We start from the raw sequence: 22905 nt of genomic DNA on the forward strand, positions 1-22905 counted from the left end.
AACCTTAAGACCAAATTTCACCAACGACTGTTAAAGTTAATGCTCGAATTAGTATCACGTTAGCTGTTTCGTTTTTCATATGAATGAAAGAGAAGACAGGACATTTTAACAAGCTGTTAACCCTAACAGACGTTGGTGAAATTGGGGCTAAACCTATCAATGATAAATAGTTTATGGGTAAAGTTGTGTAATTGGGGGGCTAAATATGCTTTAAAATTTGGCATAAAATATAAAGTTTAATATAAAAAATGAAGTACTTATTGTGTGCACACTGCACAGCTGTATTGATTTAAGGGGTACCAGGGTTTTTTTATAAAAGCTTTTGACACCAATTTTGTTGACATCGCGCGCTATTTCTGAAGTCCACGCGGACGAAGTCGCGGGCAACAGCTAGTTAATAATAAAATCCAGAACGAGCTTACAAAATGTGGATTGCTATTAATCTATTTCAGATATTAAAATTCTATCCGAGCGACTGTATTACTAAGTGAGCGACTGGAAATACATAGCGGGCAACTTCAATATTAAATATAGATTCCATTTTTCTTAGTGAGGTTATTTATTACGAGCTACTGAAAAGTTCATTTTGAGCAAACTTTTGTGAGCTGCTTTATTAATGATAATTGGTTACTGATATTCTATTTGAGGCTTTATATTTTATATTTTGATACGTGTTTTAAAACTACATAATATTGTTAAATGCGTGCGGATTCGAATGGGGACGGGGCGACGAATCGTTGCAGTCAGGTGAGTTGGGCTGCGGCCAATACGACTTTTTTGGGTTAGGTTAGCCGCCTTAGCCATCGTGGTTATTTTTTTGTAAACCACCCAGAAGTAGGAGCCCCGTGTAGCGGGGCTCCTGCTCGAATATACGTCGAATCAAAATTGAAGCCAGTTGTTTTTTTTTTGGTATAGGTCGCCATTAAAATTTTATCTATTTCTTTGACGTTCCGTTAAGGATTATAATTTGTGTAATTTATTAATGATTTTTATATATAAACGGGGTTTACCCCGCCCTCCCCCCCTGCCCCCCTAAATCGTTGGGTATGATTCTAAACTTTTACCGTTATATAATTTAAGTTCCTACAAATAGAACAATACATATTTTGGGATCATCAAATCAAAGTATGAAATTCTTTCTATCTCTGTTAGCTACCACTTTTTTCACATATAAAATTGTTGTTCCTCTTATGCAAATGAAGCTACTTACAAAAAATTTGCTTGACAGTAATGAAAAAAAATTGTTCTATCCCTGTCCTTAGTAGTCCCTGAATTTTTTTATTTTTTTTTTAATGAAATAAGGGGGCAAACTAGCAAACGGGTCACCTGATGAAAAGCAACTTCCGTCGCCCATGGACACTCGCAGCATCAGAAGAGCTGCAAGTTCGTTGCCGGCCTTTTAAGAGGGAATAGGGTAATAGCTGGAGGGTAGGGAAGGGAAGGGAATAGGAGAGGGTAGGGAAAGGAATAGGGTAGGGGATTGGGCCTCCGGTAAACTCACTCACTCGGCGAAACACAGCGCAAGCGCTGTTTCACGCCTGCTTTCTGTGAGAACGTGGTATTTCTCCGGTCGAGCCGGCCCATTCGTGCCGAAGCATGGCTCTCCCACGTATAATAAAATTGTTTCATCAAATAGTTATTTCATATTATTTTTTTTTTGTTTTAATGTGTGCTCATTATACTATGCTCATTGGTGTATTTTTCAAAGTGGTTTTTGGTATTCGAAACACTTCATTTAAGACAAAATGCCGCTCAGTATAAAAATTACATTTGCCAAATATTGAAAAAAATGCAGGACGTAACGTTGACACACAAACAGATATTAGGTCGCTCAAAAATTATAAAGCTGCTCATTTTGTATTTTAAGTAACTCAAATAAATCATTTCTAAGTTGCTGTTCTGTTAATTTCTCGTCACTCACTCTCAGTCTCTCAAATAGTAATTCTATAACCCAAATTTAGTAATTTTGACACCTAAAACTGTAATATACAGTCACTCGATTAAATACTACCGTTTATAAAATACTGCCGATATTTTTCTATTGTTTTATACAATAAACTGTATACGGTATATATAAATCACGTTTTTATACTCAATTACTATTGTACATTTAATTTTTATTGTATAAATTTATATTTTATATTATTACAATTTTTTTTTGGTTTTTTAATTTGCCGTTAATGTAGTGCCCAGTTGTATGTACTTTGCAGTATATTAAGGGTGGGTTGCAACAACTTACTATAACTTTAACTATACCAAAATGTCAAATGAGCTGTCTAATCTCTAGTAAACGTCAATAATGGACGCCATATTAATTGACGATAACCTTAACCTTAACTATAACAACGCCTCTGGTGCAACCCACCCTTACTGATCTAAAATTACATGTTCTTGAAGAAAAAAGCCAAGATAACTTGGCTAATTGCTTAATTTCTTTAGCATATCCAATAGATTTGAGTGATGCTGTACTACAACTTCTTTACACAAGAAAACTTGAAGGTCAAACTAATATTCTATGTGATGATCAATTTTTGTCACGTATCCACACAAATATACGTACCTAGAGTATGTCCTTGGTCAGTAACAACGTCAGTCATATGATTTATAGTTTCAAATCAGTTAATCATTGACTTTATTTATATATATCAGAAGTACGCACGATGATAAAAAGTTTACTCAACCTGCTTATCTAAATTGCACTCAGTACAAGTATGTATGCATAACAATACTGTGTATTTTTTCTTAACATAATATAATAAACATGTTTAAAAGTGTGCAGATATTAGAAAGAAGAGTTTTTGGTTTGAGTAGAAGGTATTTGTGGACTAGTGAGAAGATTATCCAGTCTCCTTTTAAAGATGTTGAGATTCCTGACACTACACTTACAGAATACATGTGGAAAGATTTGGGAAAATGGGCGAATAAGACTGCTATGGTAAATGATTTTAATCCTTTTCTCCTCTGAATTCTGTCTATTATTATTTCTACAAGTAAAGTGAAAAGTTCCATAAACAGAATATTATCTACGTACTTGTATGGATAGTAGTATCAAGTATGTTAGGATGGATGTTTGTTTTCCGCAAAATTAATGCTAAAATATTCTTTTGATGGAAACTAAAAAATCCCATTGTTAGATACTGTATAATTGTCAACAACTAAAATCCCTTCATCAAAAGTATTGACGTCAGTGATATTATTATAAACAGAATTCTTATTGCTTTATAAAATTTTGTATCTGATTTGTTGTATAACATTTTGTTCTACTATCGTTTTATTATATTTACATACGAGTACAACACTTATCATGGTTTATCAGATAAGAAATGCCCGCGAGGCTATCACCTTATACTTTGGCGAATGGAATTCGGAATAGCACGCAACAGTTGCAGATTTTAAGAGCTGATTTTTTTTTCTTTCTTAGGCCTAAAAATATACTTGTATCCACATCGAAAACTTGGGGATATAACATATTATGTAATGGTATGCCGTGTGAATTTTAAGCAGCCATCAATAAAGTAATAGGCAACGCATTTGTTGGTCAGCGAGACCACTAAATATCACCAGTCAATCGGCAAATTGACGATATTTTGTGGCGAGGAGACATCCTTGATCCTCGTCTACCTATCTGCATTCGGATTGTCCGGATCCAGACTGTTTAAAATAATTTAACCGGATCCATATTCTCACGATATTGCTATTAATTTAACGCAAAGCAAAAAAGCGTCAATTTTAACCTCTATGTTATGTAATAGGTATGTAAAAAAACAAGACCAACTTAACTTTACTTTTAAGCGTGCCTGAATATTTCAAATAGCAACAAGTAACAAAACTAATATTGCTAAATTTACAGATATGTGGTGTTAGTGAAAGACAATACACCTTTCTGCAGCTGTATAGAAGATCAAAAATATTTGGCGCAAACCTACGAAAGAGGTTCAAAATAGAAGACGATGACGTCATAGCTGTTATGGCGCCGAACATTCCAGAATATGGAATTATAGCTCTAGGGATACTTGAAGCTGGCGCTGTGATTACACCTTATAATTATTTGTTCACACCTTGTAAGTATTTAAATTCATTATGCTAAGTACTCACATACGGTTTTGCTCGATAGTTTTACTCCAAATCGAGCAATAACCACCGTGTGGACCGCAAAACTGACAGCTCGAAGGCTCGCTTCGAGCCGGCTCGATGGACTTAAATATGTCAAATATGTTATTTCCTTCGATTCGGAGTAAGAGATTTTTACACATTATGAGTGAGTGAGTGAGTGAGAGTGAGTATAGCTCCATGTAGAGCTTCACAAATTCGAAGGTATTCTAAGTACATAAGGAACTACTGAGAACCTAAGGTTTGATTCATATTGTGATAGTAAGTTGTCTTATCGCTCTGGGATCTGGGTCTAACAGGTAGGCACTTGACTAGGTATATGACCAAAAATACTCAATTGTATCCATACTTTAATAATACTCACTACATGTTAGAAAGGGGAGGTACAGTCTGGATATGGATAGACAGACAGATGGACAGGCTGAAATATCTTTGTTATCGGGTCCCGTTTTTACCCTTTGGGTAAGGAAACAGGGGAAAATTATCCATCTTTGTTATTATACTATGCAATATGCTGACACGGACAAAGTCGCGGGAAACAGCTGGTAGAAAATAAATTCTTGCAATATCGTATTGTTTTCTAAGGTGTTATATTAATTTATAAAATAAAAGTAACGCCTTTGAAAAAAAAAAGCAACAAAGTTATTTTTAAAACGTGCGATAATAGTTTTGGTCATTGAAAAGTGTCTTACACTACATGATACTAGTTCAGAACAATATTCTACAAATTATATATAAATATTATCCATTTGAAAACAAGTAAAGTAAGACTCATTTTTAGTCAACTTTGTTACCTGGTACCTGACCAGGTGTCACACCTAGAGCTACACAAATTCCCAGGTATTCTAAGTACACGAGGCACTACCAAGAATCTATGGTTTCATCCATTTGAAAGTAAGTTATGTCTTATCCTTTTGGGATCCAGATCTAGTACCTATGTGAGTACTTAGCATTAGAGAGCCTCATTGGACGTTAATGTTATTTCTACTGAACGACCTTGACTGGTAGAGATACTACAGTAGAACTTGAAAAACCAGTCTGGTGCGAACTTAAAATTTATGTTTTTGTATACTTCGCCCTAGTTTTTAGTATAAACTTACGTCTAACTTTAATCTGGACTACCCTTATGAAAATATATTACTTATATCATTTAAAAATATATCATGTTTCAGACGAAATTCAAAAGTTGTTGCCACTTGCAAACCCTAAAATGATTATTACCATTCCCGAATGCGAACCTGTGGTGAGAAAAGGAATAGAAATGGCAAATAAGGATATTCCAATAATAGCAGTAGATTTTGGACAAAGTAGACCTGATAATACATTATCATTTAAAGAGCTCATGAGTGATAAAGTAGATATGACTGTATTGAAAGATGTTAAAAGAACTTCAAATGATGTAGCAGCCCTACTTTACTCTAGTGGAACAACTGGTCTGCCAAAGGCAGTTGAACTTACTCATAGAAATATTATAGCGAATTCGGAACAGCAATCTACTGAATGCAGACGGCATGTGGAAACTACAAGTACATACAGAAACATTTATAAAGTTATATTCATAATTTAATGAATAGTCAGCAAAATGTAGTAATTTTCGTATTTCTTTTATTTCAGAAAGACATCAAGATACGGCCTTGGCTATTTTGCCCTTTTCTCATGTTTCTGGACTCGGTATAAACATGTTTCACAAGCTGTCAAATGGCGTCAGACTTGTTACAGTTAAAAAGTTCCAGCCAGATACATTCGTTAAAGTTTTGGACAATTTCCACTTTAACATATTCACGTTGACTACACCAATAGGTAAAGACATTTTTTTAGTTTTAACAACCAGCCCCCTTTTAACTTTTTCTATATAACTCAAGTGCGATCTTATTAATTTATTTCAGTTCAATTTTTGGGATCATATCCAAAGGTAACTGCCAAACATTTAGAGCATTTAAGATATGCTGGAACCGGTGGGGCTCCTATACCAAAACGTGACATTGAAAAGTTTCTTGATAAGGCACATGTAAGTTTTAGTTGTTAAAAAGTATAGTAGCTATTTTACCTATTTTATTACGAATAGACGAAAGTAATATAATTATAATTAAACGAGAAATGAAATAAAAAATTAAATAACTGACTTACATAAAATTTCAGAATGTTCACCTTGGACAAATATATGGACTGACTGAAACAAGTCCAGTAGTAACATTGAATCCTATTGGTAGCAAAAAATATACCTCAGCAGGTTTTGCTGTACCCAATGTTTCATTAAGAGTCGTTGATACAGAAATGAATAATCTAGGACCAAATGAGGTTCGTTTTTCTTTTATTACTGCTTATATTTTGCTCGTCTCACTTTCTTGCTAACTTTATTTTACTTTTATTAGGCCTCTAAGTATATGTATATTATGGAATATTGTTATATTAATATGTTATTTGAACGTTACTGAGTAAGGCGTATAACGATCAAACTGTACCAACCCCTGAATTATTGGAACTCATACTCGGAATCCCATTAAACGTTCTAAACTCCTATATTTTTTTTAAAGCAAGGAGAATTATTGATAAAAGGACCTAATGTAATGAAAGGATACAAAAATAACCCCGAAGCTAATGCAAGGGCGTTTGTAGACAATGAGTGGCTAAGAAGCGGTGATCTTGTATCAATAGATAATGATGGTGCAATGTATGTAGCTGACAGATTACGGGATTTAATTAAGGTGAGAAGTATAACAATTTGTATGTAAAAATACATTTTTGAACTCTCGTACACCCAGTACAAATGTTAAAAACGTATTTTTTCTTATTTCATAACTTTCTAAATTATATGTGCAAATTGATTTCCTATCAATTTGTTTATAGAGTGAAAACAAAACAAATGTGCATATATTTTACAATAAAAAATGTAAAGAATCTTATTTACATTTGTAATTCTTAATTTACAGGTCAAAGGTTTTCAAGTGGCACCAGCTGAATTAGAGAGTATAATCAAGGAGATACCAAAGGTTGAAGACGTAGCGGTTGTAGGAATTGAAGACGCCAGAACCGGTGAACGCCCGAAGGCGTTTATAGTCATAAATGATAAAAATGTAAAAGAAATGGAGGTCTTAAATTATGTAAATCTGAAAGTAGCACCATACAAACATTTGAAAGAAGTTATATTTGTCAATGAAATCCCGAAAAATCCTACTGGAAAGATATTGAAACGAGATCTACTAGAAAAGTATTGCAAATAAAAGTTATTTAATTTTATTGTTTTATTTTATTTAAATCAAATATTGTCTGCAGATTTCAGTGCGATGAAGTAAAAATTAACTTGTGTCGGTTCCATTAATTTCGAAAATACACAAAAAAAAAACTAAATTATTTTATTATGCTACAAGATTAAATAATTTATTTCAATAATACATAAATTAATTATACTTTATTAAAATACCCGATTATAAATTAAATCGTTTTTGTATAACAGGTAAATTTTACGATTTATATAAAATGTTATCGTCTTGTTTATTTAAATCGTTCTCTTTCTAGTAAGAGGTCGTTTACTTAATACTTATCAAAGGGTTAAATAACATTTAGTTGGCAGTAAAACTTCTGATAAAGAGAATGTTTTATTGTAGTTGCGTTTGAAGTATTATTATATTAAAATAAAATATAATAATAGCAATACTAATCGAAATCATTCAAGTAAAAAGTGTGAGAAGCTAAAAATGTACAAAAGCACGAAAGTATTGGAAAAACGAGTGCTGTGTTTATTAAGAAGAAAACATGTTTGGACAAGGGAGAAAATAGTTGAATCTCCATTTAAGAGAGTTGATACACCAAACATGACATTATGGGAATATATGTGGCGGGACCTAAGCAAATGGGAAAAGAAAGCAGCTGTTGTGAGTAAACTTGGAATTAAGTCAATATGAATAATTTAATATATTACATATATTACATCTGTTTATATAAACCTTAAAATATGTAATGCAACTTTTTCGTCAGATATGTGGCCTTACTAATAGGCAATATACTTATTTAGAAATAAACAAACAATCACAAACATTAGGTGCAAATTTACGAAGGAAATTTAACATAAGAGATGGAGATACAGTTGCAGTTATGCTTCCAAATGTACCGGAATATCCAATTATAGCATTTGGAATACTATCTGCCGGTGCTGTGATAACATCATTCAATCACCTTTATACGCCTCGTAAGTAATTTATTTTAAGATATGATAGTTATTTACTGTTTTCATCTACCACCATTATATTTTTTTGCTTTGATTCATCAAGTAAGAGTCTACAGCCTTACTCAAGTACATATTATTCGTTTTGTTGCAGACGAATTGCAGTCGCTGATATCACTTTCAGACTCCAAAGTTATCATCACATTACCTGAATTTTCATCGGTTATACAAAAGGCTTTAGCTCTTGTGAAGAAAGAAATACCAATCATTTGTGTGGACTATGAACAAAGTGTTTCAAATAAAAATGTATCGTATAAAGAACTTATAAATGATAGCTGTATAGATTTGAGTATTTTAAAAAACGTAAGAAGGGAGCCAACAGATGTAGCAGCACTTCTATACTCCAGTGGAACCACTGGTCTCCCAAAAGGAGTGGAGCTTACTCATATGAACATTATTTCGAATTCTGAACAGCAAAGCACAGAGTGTATGAAATATGAACCAACAACAGGTATAAAGCAAAAAGCTTTAATTATATACAAGCAGGATTTTAACCTGTTTTTTTTTTTTATGAAATAAAAGGGCAAACGAGCAAACGGGTCACCTGATGGAAAGCAACTTCCGTCGCCCATGGACACTCGTAGCATCAGAAGAGCTGCAGGTGCGTTGCCGGCCTTTTAAGAGGAAAAAGGGTAATAGAGGAGAGTAGGGAAGGGAATAGGGGAGGGTGGGGAAGGAAATAGGGGAGGGTGGGGAAGGAAATAGGGGAGGGCAGGGAAGGGAATAGGCCAGGGGATTGGGCCTCCGGTAAACTCACTCACTCGGCGAATCACAGCGCAAGCGCTGTTTCACGCCGGTTTTCTGTGAGCCTGTGGTATTTCTCCGGTCGAGCCGACCCATTCGTGCCGAAGCATGGCTCTCCCACGTTAAAATGATGATTTAAAAATATTATGGTGTTGTCAATTTCATTATTTTGTTGTCCTTTTTTAGATAGCCACCAAGATACAGCATTGGGTATTTTTCCTCTATCACATAGTTCTGGTTTCGGAATAAACTTATTCCATACATTATCTGCTGGTGTAAAGCTAGTTCTTATAAGGAAATTCCAACCAGAATCATTTGTAGATGTATTGGAGAAACACCAGTTGAATATATGTCTCATGACGCCGCCAACAGGTCTAATTTCCTTTTTTATCCGAATAATTTAACATTATACTTTAAAGTTTTTTTTTTTTTTTTTTCTTTATTTATAGGCCTTACATCGTAAGATTAAGTCGGCCTACTTTAAAGTTTTGACCTTAATAATAATTATTGATTTCAGTTCTATTTTTGGGTCAATATCCAAAAGTGACAGCAAAACACTTACAGCATGTAAGGTATATTGGTGTAGGCGCTGCACCCATACCAAAAGCAGATATAGAGCGACTTTTAGTAAAAGCAAATGTAAGATTAGAATATTGTGCTGTCGATAAATATTTTAGTTTTGGTCTTGTGTTATCTTAGCTTTAACAATGTTAATTTATTATTTTACGTTATTCCAGACAAATATATACTTGGGTCAAATTTACGGACTGACAGAAACGAGCCCTGTTGCTTCCTCAAGCCCAATCACATACAATAATATTATATCGGTTGGATTCGCCCTGCCCAATGTCTCGTTAAGAGTGGTTGATTCGACAATGAACAATTTAGGCCCAAATAAACTGGGGGAGCTGCTTATCAAAGGACCTAATGTAATGAAAGGATATAAGAACAATCCAGAAGCTAATGCTAATGCCTTTGTTAATGGAAATTGGCTAAGGACTGGGGATCTTGTGTCCATAGATGAAGATGGAGCGGTATATGTTGCGGATAGAATGAGAGATCTTATAAAGGTAAAACATTCGTCTTAAAAAAATCTTATTTTAATGCTTACGTTTTAACATTTCGCGTATACGATAAAACAAAATTAACTTACAACAAATTGATATATGTTATACTTTGATATTTAGATTAGATATTATCTAGATCGGTATACAACAGCTTTAGGAAATCAGTATAGATGAGGTTGAGGAAGACTAATTATATTTGCAATCACGTTTTAGGTTAAAGGATTTCAAGTGGCCCCTGCTGAATTAGAAAGCCTTATTAAGGAGATACCTAAAGTTCTAGACGTAGCAGTCGTTGGCATCAAAGATGCTAGAACTGGTGAAAGGCCAAAAGCGTTCATAGTTATCAATGATAAAGATATAAAGGAAGAAGAAATTATGAAATATGTCAATGAAAAGATTACTTCATACAAACATTTAAAAGAAGTGGCTTTCGTGAAAGAAATTCCAAAGAATGCTTCTGGAAAGATCTTAAAACGGATTCTCATAAAAGAATACTGTAAATAAAATTTTATAATAATTTAAATATTTATAAAATTAATATTTATAAATTTTATAAAAAAATTATAATAAATCAAATAATAATATTAATATTAAGTTACAAAATTGTAAACTTTATTTTAAAAAGAACAATTTTTCTCTCACTTTTTTGGTAAAAAGTGGGAGTTCTCGCCGGGGTAGTTCCCGAACCGGTGGTAGGCATCAGGTAGACATTCTGAAAAAAATTGATTCAAACTTACTCAGAAATAAAACATTTTTAATTTAATTTAATTAATTTAATAACTTTAAAACAAAGTTATTACTTATTTGAATGTGTGACTGAATTTTGTAAGGAAACAATATATTCGAAAATTAAACACCAAAAAAAGTAGACATCGATTGATCATGATATTATTGACCATGACCGAGGGTTCAAATAATAATGAAACATTCAACAACATGAGTTCAATACTCAGCATTGAAATTATGTAGTAGAGTCTTGTTTAGGTAGGTAATTGGTATCATTTACTATGCAATATAACTTATATTGCATAGTTTTGTAAAATTACCAGTTGTTATTGATGTTATGCACTCACTCACATTGATATTATTTTATTCTATAGATTCTATATTGTGAATTTATTAAAATAGTACTAAGTATATGAATTAGTAGTAAACACAAGGTTATTAACTAAAGTTTAGCTATTATTTCGTTTTAAATCTGATTTATATACTTAAATAGTTTTTTTTTAAATATTGTTTATTTTTAAACTCCGTTATTCTTTATATTTTCAAAAACATACTGTATAACATTAGATTACAAGAAAAACATTTACCTTTGATAAAAATACCTACAGTACTTTTAAAGCTATGTTAGCGTAATAAAATTTATTAATTTCAAATTAATCTCAAAGTTCACATTATCGCCTCTCGAATCATATTATTTTAAACGGTCATACAAAGAGATGACTTATTGAAGTTAAGGGATTAGGGATTTATACCGTCTCTTTAGATTGATTTTAGTTCGCAATATTATATTGAAGATTTAAGTAAAAGTGTATAAAGAATAAAGGGAATAAGAATAAAGGGAATGTGAAACAATTAAATTAAAATGTTTAAGTAAAATGCCGCTGACAGTCCTGGAAAACGGATGTACTACTACTATCAGAGCTTAAGAACTATAAGTGTTTTAAAATTTGATAACATTATCAAACGCTGTATGATAATATTATTATGAGGTAAGATTATAAACAAAATATTATTATCTAAGAAACACCTCAAAAAGCATATTCAGGGAACAAAAAGTGCATATCTAGAATTTGAAAAAACAAGTTGTTTTAGGACAGCTGACAAACCGTACAAAATAGACAAAAGAAAGTAAACAATGGTAATCTGTCAGTACGCATAGGCCTACAGAATACATTTGAATAGCATAGTGATGTATTATAACAGCTTTCATCTATCGATAATTACTAGACATCGGATTATATGCACGATCAAAGTGCCGAAATATGCATGCAAATATGCACGAAAAATGGCCGAAATCAAAAGTCAATTCATATTAAAAAAATATTATTTTTTGAAGAGTTTTCCGGTGGTCCCGTTAATAAAAGCGCCAATTTTTATAATTTCATCAAATCCAGGATTTTTCATTTCTTATACAGCATATAATAATATTTTCTACCAACATTTTCCATTAAATCGTTAACCACTTTATTCAAATTTATCACTAATGTTGCCAACTACAAAGAAAAATTTTGTTTCTAGAAAGATATTTACCTAATACCTATTGCGTGTACCATAGCATTATTTAAATGGGGATGGAGCCACATATATTTTGAAGTGTTTTGATCTATCGTACCTCTATTTTGTGGTCTTGGTGTGTGTCATGATAGCTAGTTTGAAGACTACGAAGGCATAAAACTACCGAGATATGCATTATCAACGAAAAATTGCTAAAATATGCACTATTGCCTAAAAAGTGCCATTATATTATGCATTTGCATATGCAAGTATGCAAATGCATATAATCCGATGTCTAATAATTACCAATGAATTCTTAACTTAATTACCAATGAATGTTGTATTTTGTAATACTATGATCACGAAGTGTCTTATGCTATTTCTGGTTAGATATTTATAAGTAGGTACCATGCAATGCCTTATGCCACGTATTAGGCCATATTCTTATAACCTCTCTAAACAACCATTGACATTGGACTTTTTTCTTTCTTCTTCTTCATCTTATTATTTTGTTTTTTATCTAGTATGAATAATAGTCCTTTGACATACTATATTTCAATTATTATTGTAAATGAATCACGATGAATTTAATTTCGACATAATATAAGGGGGAAATTATTGTAATAAGTATACTTTCATTAGGTCTGAATGGTTATTATGATACTAACTTAAACTTTGACAAATAATGATGTAAACTTAAATTAGTTAATATGAATATTTTGATATATAAATAGGTAGATAATTATGTAAAAACTAACGAACTAACTGTAAGTAAATTCTAATAACTTGACTAACATTTATTTAACATTTTGCACGTCGAAAAATCGACAAAATATGTGAAACACTGCTTGAATTGTATCACCCTCTGTACCATATTTTTGCAAATAAAAATTATTATTATTATAACAATACTAGTTGTTGTTGGTAACGAAAATAAAACACAAGCCAGCACTTTAGGCTCATCAGTAGCTCTCTAGCTTTTTGTGATTTTATATGGATATCATTAGAAAACATACTTTGCATGTTTTATCTTAAATACTTTACATTATAATACATTATCGATTATATTATCATTTCTTGATGTCAATAAATATACGATTCGTAATTTAAATATTATAATAACATTTTACAGCAAATCAATTTTTTATCGATATCGTTCATATCTCTTGCCCCGTCACTACGTCTAGTAACTTTGTAATAGTTGAGTCGTTCAACTGGTGTGGTAGTGTTTGTTACTATGTCGAGTTTAGTGCGTCATATTAAAACTTTTAGAAGGCTTTCTTCAAGGGCTAATCACATTTGGTCTACTGATAGAGTTGTACAGTCGCCTTTCAAAAATGTCGATATTCCGGACATGCCAATCACCGAATATGTTTGGAAGGACTTGGAGAGATGGTCGAAAAAAACTGCCGTGGTATGTTTCTTGTTATTTTCTAAAAGAAGTTTAAAAAGTGTATGTTGGGATTTTAATCATTACTTTCATTTTCAAATATCTGTTCAAAGTAACTAAATTTTAATCTGTGTTCTAGTAAAAGTGTTGAGAAATGCACTTGCACGGCCTGCGAATTCAAAATCAAATGCATAGCTCAACTGTTGTACAGGAACCTTGCATCCTGCCGTTTATAAAATATGTGTCGCAGTCGACTGGTTAAAAAAGCCATTCAATCAAACAGATAGCCCTTTGATTGACCGACGCCATTCAAACACACGGCTATACGTCGTTTAGCCGAGTTGCTGACTGCAACGTTCAACACTACAGCTAGATGACGCTTAGCCAACTGGTTAAATGGTAAATTAAATTATGTGAAAATTAGTTTAGTGCTATTATTACACAAGCGTAATGATAACAAGCAGATTAATTGTATTCTAACTCATTTTGACCACAATATTTGCAATAAATAACTTGGTAATGCATTTCGTAATCCCGTAATTTTTCCTGGAATATTAGATAAAATTATATTCACTCGTATGTGCCTTCCTAATTTCTGCCTTTTTAATAATACCTACTTCTAACGTACATTTACGAAAAATATCTTAATACAACCACAAAACACCAGTTATTTGACGCCATATTGTAAACAAAACGCACCTAGCGCTGCGGTGGTGAGCGCTGAACTAATTCAATCAAACGGCGGCTTTTGAATCAGCTGTAGTGTTGAATGTTTTGGGCGACTTAAATATTCTATTAGAAAGCTAGGCGTATGATTGATTGGCGTTGTTCCGACAAAGGGCTAGCTGTTTGATTGAATGGCTATTTAAACCAGTTGGCTGCGACATATTATACACTATTTAATTTTCTATTCGTAGACAGAAAAACAACTTTGATTAATTATTATCAACTTGAATTTTTTGTCATATTTCTCGGTTTCTTATAACAGGTTTGCGGGGTGACCGATAGAAGTTATACGTACGAGCAGGTATACAGACAGAGTCAAACGTTTGGAGCCTGCTTGAGAAAGATATTGAATATCCAAAATGATGATGTCGTAGCTATTATGATGCCAAATGTGCCCGAGTATCCCACTACTGTTCTTGGCATATTAACAGCTGGAGCAATTGCCACTACTGTAAACCCAATTTATACTGCTTGTAAGTTAAAATCTAAACCTCAAACGACTGTTTACAACCATAACAAGGTCTACCAAAAGTATTACAAAGTGGTTAAACTTTTAATTATGAATTTCCATATTGTTGAAGAGAGCATCGAGATACTCGGAAGCATCTTCTGTTTAAGAAGATAGACGTATTAGGAGATTCAGATGAATGCCTTAAAAAAAAACTAAAGAAACGCAATTATCATATCTTTTTTCCACTAAAGTTAATCATTCTCTGTCGAAGTTTAATTTTAGGAAAGGATTTTGGTAATAACGGACGCCTACCATAACTAATAGCAACACATTTCCAATTCCAGATGAACTTCAGAAACAAATTATTTTATCAGGAGCAAAAATTATTGTGACTATACCAGAAATAGTACCAGTTGTTAAGGACGCTATGAAGCTAGCAAAAGTAAATCTACCAATAGTTGTTATGGATTTAGACACAAAATGCCCTGACGGCGCTATTTCTTACAAAGAACTTATGGAGTCAAATACGGATCTGAGTGTTTTGAGTAACGTTAAAAGAAGCGCTAAAGATATAATTTGTCTGCCATACTCTAGTGGAACAACAGGTTTACCTAAAGGTGTGGAATGGACAAGCACGAACATCATATCAAACTGTGAACAACAAAACACGGAAATAAAGCAGCACAATGATACAACAGGTACGGCTATTATTACTGAATTATTGTCAATGTCACGAAACTCTGTAATAGGCATAATAGCGGTCTAATTTATGATCAAATTAAATTTCAATTATGTGGCTAAGTAGAGTTCACTGTTCCAACTAAGAAATTCACACAACTTAAAATCGTGAATTGAAATGCAAAAAGTCTATAATATTATTTCAATGTTTTAACTCTAAGTGGCAGCACCACCACAGATAGTAAACAAAAAGCTTTGTTTGATTGAATATTGACGTATGCAACTTGTCGGATTTTGGTCGGATTATTTACTGCATGTGCTAGTGGCGCCCCCTGCTATCTTTGCTTATTTCCTATAATTACAAGTTTGTTAAACTAATTCATTCATTTGCTCACATCACGTATTTCAGAATCCAACCAAGACACAGTATTGGCAAACCTTCCTATGTTTCACGCATATGGATTGAGTGTTGTGTTATTTCACAAATTGTCACTTGGTTTAAAGCTGGTGACGCTGCCAAGGTTCCAACCGGAGACTTTTGTAAAGGCCTTCGAAAAACACAAACTGAATTTGTTCTTTGTGGCTCCACCTACTGGTAAGAAAATTAATATTTTACTAGTTTTCTGTCGTTACTTATGTGTTTTTTATGGATGACCTATGGGGTCATTTATGTTATTTAGATTACATTTATTATTTTTGACGCATTATTGGAAGGGGTATAAACTATTTCCAATCCTATGATATTAGTAATACATGGTAATACGATCGAAAGAATTTATAAGTGGTAGCATGACGCCGTAAACATTTGTTATAGCAAACGTTTTAAACAATATTGCAAGATATTGCTAACACAATATAGGACAAAAATTTGCTGTGCCTGTAGAATAAACTAAGAAATATTGTTGTAGCAGCTATCCTAGCACGGGGATTGTCAATCTAGAAGAAATAGATAAAGACAAGAAATAACTATAGTTTCTTGGAAAATAGTTCCTGATTTAAAGTAAATAAGGTCGTAGATTCATCGACAACAGAAATAATTTTTTATGTAAGTTTTTCGAGCAACTTTTACGACCTATTCTTTTGCGAGCTCGCATAATTATAAACATTTTATAAAATGTTACATATTTTGTCTAGTACTTTGGCGATGTAGATTCTTTGAGGGTGGAATTATCAATTTTCCCACGCTAAGCAATGGGCAGGGCTGTAGCTAGAGTCAAATTTGAGGTAGGGCAGCGTCGGTTACAGGTAGGGCGGAAGCAAAAAAAATCGGTCAAGTGCGAGTCGGATTCGTGCACGAAGGGTTTCGTACCGTTATAGATAAAAAATAGGCCAAAATTGTGCTTTTTGTAATTGAGCCCCCTTTAAATATAAATGTTATTTTAATTGTATTATTAATTAATTAAGTGGTTTCGCAAAAATGTCCAGTGCCTACTGTTGCCATTAATATCACTATGCAGCAAAAACGGCCAAAAAACACGAATCCTTAAATATTGATTTTATTTTGTTTTTAGTATTTGTTGTTTTGATTTATCTCTAGGTCAATGATGTATTCAATTCATTCAATAGTTATTCTTAGATACTTAAAAAAATTCTGTGACAAAGCATGAGCACTATATCTAAGAACTACATATTATTAAATCCTCAATTACGAAGAACAAGCGAACAATATGGTTAAACTTCTGGATGTAGTGATCCACGAGTAGCGATTGTATTTTGCGCTTTCACCTGTTTTGAGCAATGAGGTTTTTCGTCGTCAATTTGCTCTTCAACCTTCCGTTTTTTTCCAAAGAAAGCCCGTATATCCATCGCGAAATCAAAGAATATTCAATTTAATATTATGTCAATACAAAAAAGAACTGTATTTATTTTTGAAGAAAACACTCTTTACTTTACTTGACTTGAACCAAACAACCAACAATCATAAACAACCTTTCGGTAATGTAAAATGTTTATTAACTGGGATTCCCCGTACGAAAGATTGCCGATATTGCAATCTATGGTATTCACAGATACTATTATAATTAAATAGACGCATCGCTTCATGTAATCGTGATTCAAATGCCATCTATACACAGAACAAAGAATTATTATCGACGACTTCTGTGGCCCAATGGTTGGGCGTGTGGCAGCTTAATCCGGGGGTCGCGGGTTCGAATCCTGCCAACGGAACAAAAAGTTTTTAAAGGTATAATAAAATCTTAACTATATAATGTATAGTTTATATAAGAATAAAGTATATTTCTGTTGTCTAATACCTGTAATGCAAGTCCTTTAGGTCTTCCTTTTTAGGGTTCCGTACCCAAAGGGTAAAAACGGGACCCTATTACTGAGACTTCGATGTCTGTCCGTCTGTCCGTCTGTTTCCAGGCTGTAACTCAAGAACGGTAATAGCTAGAGAAATGAAATTTTCACAGATTATGTATTTCTGTTGCCGCTATAACAACAAATACTAAAAACAAAATAAATTAAATATTTAAGGAGGGCTCCCATACAACAAACGTGATTTTTCTAACATTTTTTGCTTAACTATCAATGATGACAACAGGTAGGCACTTGAAATTTTCACAAAGGCCTTAATAATATATGTAATTTAATAAATACCTAATAAAAAAAGTAAAAAAAAAAATTAAGGGTTAGGTAGGTAGGTACCCATACTTTACCCATACTATTTTTGCTCTATAACGGTACGTGCGCGGTATAACCCTTCGTGCGCGGGTCCGACTCGCACTTGGCCGATTATTGGTATTTTTAAGGTAGGGCATTGTGATTTTAAGGTAGGGCATTGCCCCACTATGCCCCCCCCTAGCTACGGCCCTGGCAATGGGTAATAAAAACAGTTCACAAAATGCACTTCAAAATAAAATAACATTGACAATGAATCTACGACCTTATTTACTTAAACGTAGGATCTTTTATCAAAAAAACTATAGTTATATTTTGTCTACGAAGATCGGAAACAAATTTCAATCCCCGTGCTAAGCAAGCTGGTGTGCTTCAACAATATTTCTTATCATAAAACCTTATTTACCACTGTAAGTAAATAAGGTTTCAAGATCTACTACTTAAATAACACAAAACAAGCAGAAAAAAACCACTGAAATATATAAAATAAATGTTCATATATTGTAATACATTATTATATTATTAGTATAAGTATTCACATATTTTAACCCCTTATTAAATAAAATAGATATGACTAAATTAAAATTACATTCGTTTTTGTGAATCAACATTCGAGCAGAGCTGATAAATCGCCGAACTTTTATACTATTTATAGGGTTTGTTATAACGAATTCGTTTAAATTATGTAGGCAAAGAGAATTCAAAAACCTCAAACTCAATTTTTTTTATTCGGAATAAATTATTGCAAATATTTTCTGAAAGTCTACATGATGCCTACCACCGGTTCGGGAACTAGCCCGGCGAGAAGAACTGGCGTAAGAAACTCGCACGGGGCCAGGCCTATCCCACTCGCGAGAATAGGTATCGAACTGTAAGTACCACCCGCGGGTGGCCAATCACAAGCGAGCGGTGACGCACGCGCAAGATTTTTCGTCGCGTATCTACTGTTTACTGATCATAGAGGAATTTTATTCATGATACTGATTTAACCGCTGTGACAAAATCGTTATAAATCTTATAAAAATTGACAATTAAGAAAGGCCAATGAAATATGTATTTGAATAAGGTATTTAAATACGAAAAGTAGATAAAAACTATACAATTTACAAACATAGCAAATAAACCAATTTCATACAAAGAAACGCCCAAACTACACAGAAATAAACACAAGTTACTATGTTTAAATTGTAAAAGTTTCCTGCACTATAATCGAATATATAAAACTACTTTAAAATATAGGTTGGGTTACTAAAATTTTATATTACTATAAAAAGGTTTGCTATTCATACCAATAATAATTAAAAAATAATATTTTGTTTTCTAAAAAGCGAAAACCTTGATTTCGTCAGAAAAGGTACGAGCTATGCGATAGACAGAGAGCGGACATGTAGGTGAATATAATTGTAGGCACCTAGCACTGCGCGGTCGGAATTTGAACTTAATAGTATCGTAACATGAGTCGTTATTTCTTTAAACGGGTTTCGCTAGTGAGACTTCTGTTGGTACTACTAATATATATTCTGTGACGGGCCCACTTTATTTACCAAAAAAGTGAGAAAAAATTAATCTTTTAAAATAAAGTTTACAATACTGTAACTAAAAATTATACAATGTCAACAATCAACATACATACTTGTAAGTCCTAAAATAATGTAGAAGCAGCCTTGCAAGCAGCTATCCTACTCCCAAGATGTGCCATCGTTTATGAAATCATTGATCTTATTATAGGCTTTGGCACACAAACGTTCTTTGACTACTTTTTTAAATTTATTAATGGAAAGATTTTGAACGTTTTCTGGGATTTTATTGTAGAGGCGTATACATTGACCTTTACAAGATTTACTAACTTCACTAAGTCTGATCACCGGTATTTCTAGTTTGTACTTATTTCTAGTGTTTCTTCCGTGACTGTCACTTTTGGTTGTAAATTTACTAAGATTCTTTCTAATATTACAGTCATCAATCTTTATGTATTATTAATGTATGTAAAAACATTGGTACTACTAATACAATTCTATTTTCAGTGCTATTCATGGGATTCCATTCTGAACTAACGCCTAAACACCTAGAGCATGTGAGGACCGTCATAGTTGGTGCAGCACCACTACCGAAACCAGATGTTGAGAGGTTCTTGAGAAAAGTTAATGTAAGTGATATTGCTAATGTAATTGATATATGAGATAAATAAAAAATACAAGAGCATACTGCAATGCAAAAACTAGGGGGTAGAAGCAAAGACTTCTATTTAAACTGATGGGTAGAAGTTAATTTCAATGAAGTGGTTTAATTTTTCTATTCTACCAGCAACTCTGTACAGTATTGCGAGTACGAAAGTTGAAATGTCGTTAAAGTCTTTTGCAGTACCTAGTATGCTCTAAATAGGTCCAGTAGTCTACAACCTTATTAGATTCAAAGACATTAGATTAGCCTTTTTAGATTATTAGAAACAATTCCTCTTTAAAACATTAATATTGGTTATTACAAGCAATGATAAAGTGTTATTAATTCTTTTACAGAAGAACGTACATTTTGGTCAGGCGTATGGTTTGACAGAAACCAGTCCAGTGGTCACCATGTGCCCTCCGAAGTTCGACAACTACCTGTCAGTTGGATTGCCGCTGCCGAATATAAAGTTGAGGATCGTTGATGATAACTTGAACAACCTGGGACCAAATGAGGTTTGAATCTTTTGTTTTAAGCCATACCTCGTTAAAACGAATCCATTGATATGTCTTTTTTCATAATAGTTTTTTTTAATCAGATATCAGAACTTACACGGATAGGTATTATGAGAAGGATTGAATCATAGGCAATTGGACCTGAGTGATTTCCATGATGGTTCATACATAAATTGTATTTAATTTGTAATTTGTCAAAGTGTTCTTTGGTTAACAAAAATAAATCAAGTACCGGTTGTACTAGGCTAGGCCTGTCTTGCAATTCATAAAGATATTGTTGTATGATTTTCATTTTTTATTAATATAATAATTACAATAACAATATTTTATAGGTTGGTGAATTGCTCATACACGGTCCCAATGTGATGAAAGGATATAGACAAAACGAAGAGGCGAACAAGCAAGTCTTCGTGGATGGATGGTTCAGAAGCGGAGACATGGCCAGAATAGACGAAGATGGAGTGGTATACATTGCTGATAGATTGAAGGAATTGATAAAGGTAATATTACAATAACTAAAGTTTATATCAAGATGTAGTAATAGTATAAAAAATATTGCTTAAAATAAAGGCATAAAAACAATTTACGAGTAAAAACCGGCGTGAAACAGCGCTTGCGCTGTGTTTCGCTGAGTGAGTGAGTTTACCGGAGACCCAATCCCCTACCATATTCCCTTCCCTACCCTCCCCTATTCCCTTCCCTTCTCTACTCTCCCCTATTCCCTTCCCTTTAGCCTGTTCCCTCTTAAAAGGCCGGCAATGCACTTACAGCTCTTCTGATGCTGCGAGTGTCCATGGGCGACGGAAGTTGCTTTCCATCAGGTGACCCGTTTGCTCGTTTGCCCCTTTATTTCTTAAAAAAAAGAGACGTTAAAACGAATATCAAAGTTATTTTTAATATAAATAAATATGTTTAAAGAAACGATGAAAAGAGATACAGGTAATAAAAAATTTAGTTATATTAGCTTTAATTTCACAATATTTTCAGGTAAACGCCTATCAAGTAGCACCAGCGGAATTGGAAAGTATTGTAAAGGAACATCCAGCAGTATTTGATGCAGCAGTCATAGGAGTTCCAGATCCGAAGACAGGACAGAAACCCAAAGCTTTCATAGTTATGAAAGAAGGAACAAATGTGAAAGATCAAGATATAATGGACTATGTTAATACAAGAGTCGCACCTTACAAGAGAATTACACAAATAGAATTTATTGACGCCATTCCCAAAAATCCATCAGGGAAGATACTTAGAAGAATTCTAGCGCAAAAGACGTGAAATTAGTATTGAAGAATTTGACATTAAGTACGTATAAGTATTAAAATGATGCGCATGATATATAGTTTTAGGATAAAGGTTTACATTTGAAAGAAATTAATTTAGACATAGTTTATTTTAATTACTTAATGGAAAGTAAAATATAAGAGTATTAAAAAAATAATCTTTGTTTCAATCAAAAACCTTACCTTATATAATATATTTTAGTCTATAATTTTTTTGTTTTAATTATTAAAATATCGCTCCCCCCCTCTAACTTCTAAAATAGGGGCATGATAAGTTAAAATAATTTATGATGTACATTACTATAAAAACTACCAACGAAAATTGGTTTGAATGAGATCTAACAAGTAGTTTTTTTATACGTCATAAATGGTAAACCTTAATTTTACTTTCATGAAATCAACTGAAATATAAAAATAAATCAAAAACCTTTTAATTTCATAGCAGTAAACCTTATTGCTGCTGCGGAACCCTTCATAGGCGAGTCCAACTCGCACTTGGCCGGTTTTTTTAAGGAGATCAAAAACGCACGGCACACGTTGTATTAGACGGGGCACTTCTTCAGGTATTACCCCTCCTAATAACGCCTACGTGGTCCAGTGGTTTAGAGCTTGGCTCTTGAGTCAGAAGTTGTAGGTTCGATTCCCACCTTGGAAACCAAGTTTGGTCAGGACAATGCAGGCTGATCACCTGATTGTCTGACAAGTAAGATGATCCAT

General features: G+C 33.1%; 2 protein-coding genes across 2 annotated transcripts; both read left to right on the forward strand.

Annotated features, from left to right (window-relative positions):
- Positions 1–2189: 2189 nt before the first annotated feature.
- Positions 2190–7347, forward strand: LOC121734747 (4-coumarate--CoA ligase 2-like). Its single transcript, XM_042125357.1, has 8 exons — positions 2190–2935; positions 3851–4061; positions 5283–5636; positions 5725–5910; positions 5997–6118; positions 6250–6408; positions 6645–6815; positions 7041–7347. Exons 1-8 carry the CDS (start codon positions 2762–2764, stop codon positions 7329–7331), a joined length of 1668 nt encoding a protein of 555 aa, XP_041981291.1. The 5' UTR covers positions 2190–2761; the 3' UTR covers positions 7332–7347.
- Positions 7348–7715: 368 nt separating this feature from the next.
- LOC121735046 lies at positions 7716–22266 on the forward strand. The gene is made up of 15 exons (XM_042125712.1): positions 7716–7982; positions 8086–8296; positions 8427–8783; positions 9263–9448; positions 9594–9715; positions 9814–10146; positions 10357–10641; positions 13565–13777; positions 14742–14952; positions 15275–15628; positions 16018–16203; positions 20255–20376; positions 20747–20908; positions 21241–21408; positions 21896–22266. Exons 1-15 carry the CDS (start codon positions 7806–7808, stop codon positions 22181–22183), a joined length of 3375 nt encoding a protein of 1124 aa, XP_041981646.1. The 5' UTR covers positions 7716–7805; the 3' UTR covers positions 22184–22266.
- The last annotated feature ends 639 nt before the right edge of the window (positions 22267–22905 follow it).

Source organism: Aricia agestis, chromosome 16, assembly GCF_905147365.1.
Source record: "Aricia agestis chromosome 16, ilAriAges1.1, whole genome shotgun sequence".
NCBI lineage: Eukaryota > Metazoa > Arthropoda > Insecta > Lepidoptera > Lycaenidae > Aricia > Aricia agestis.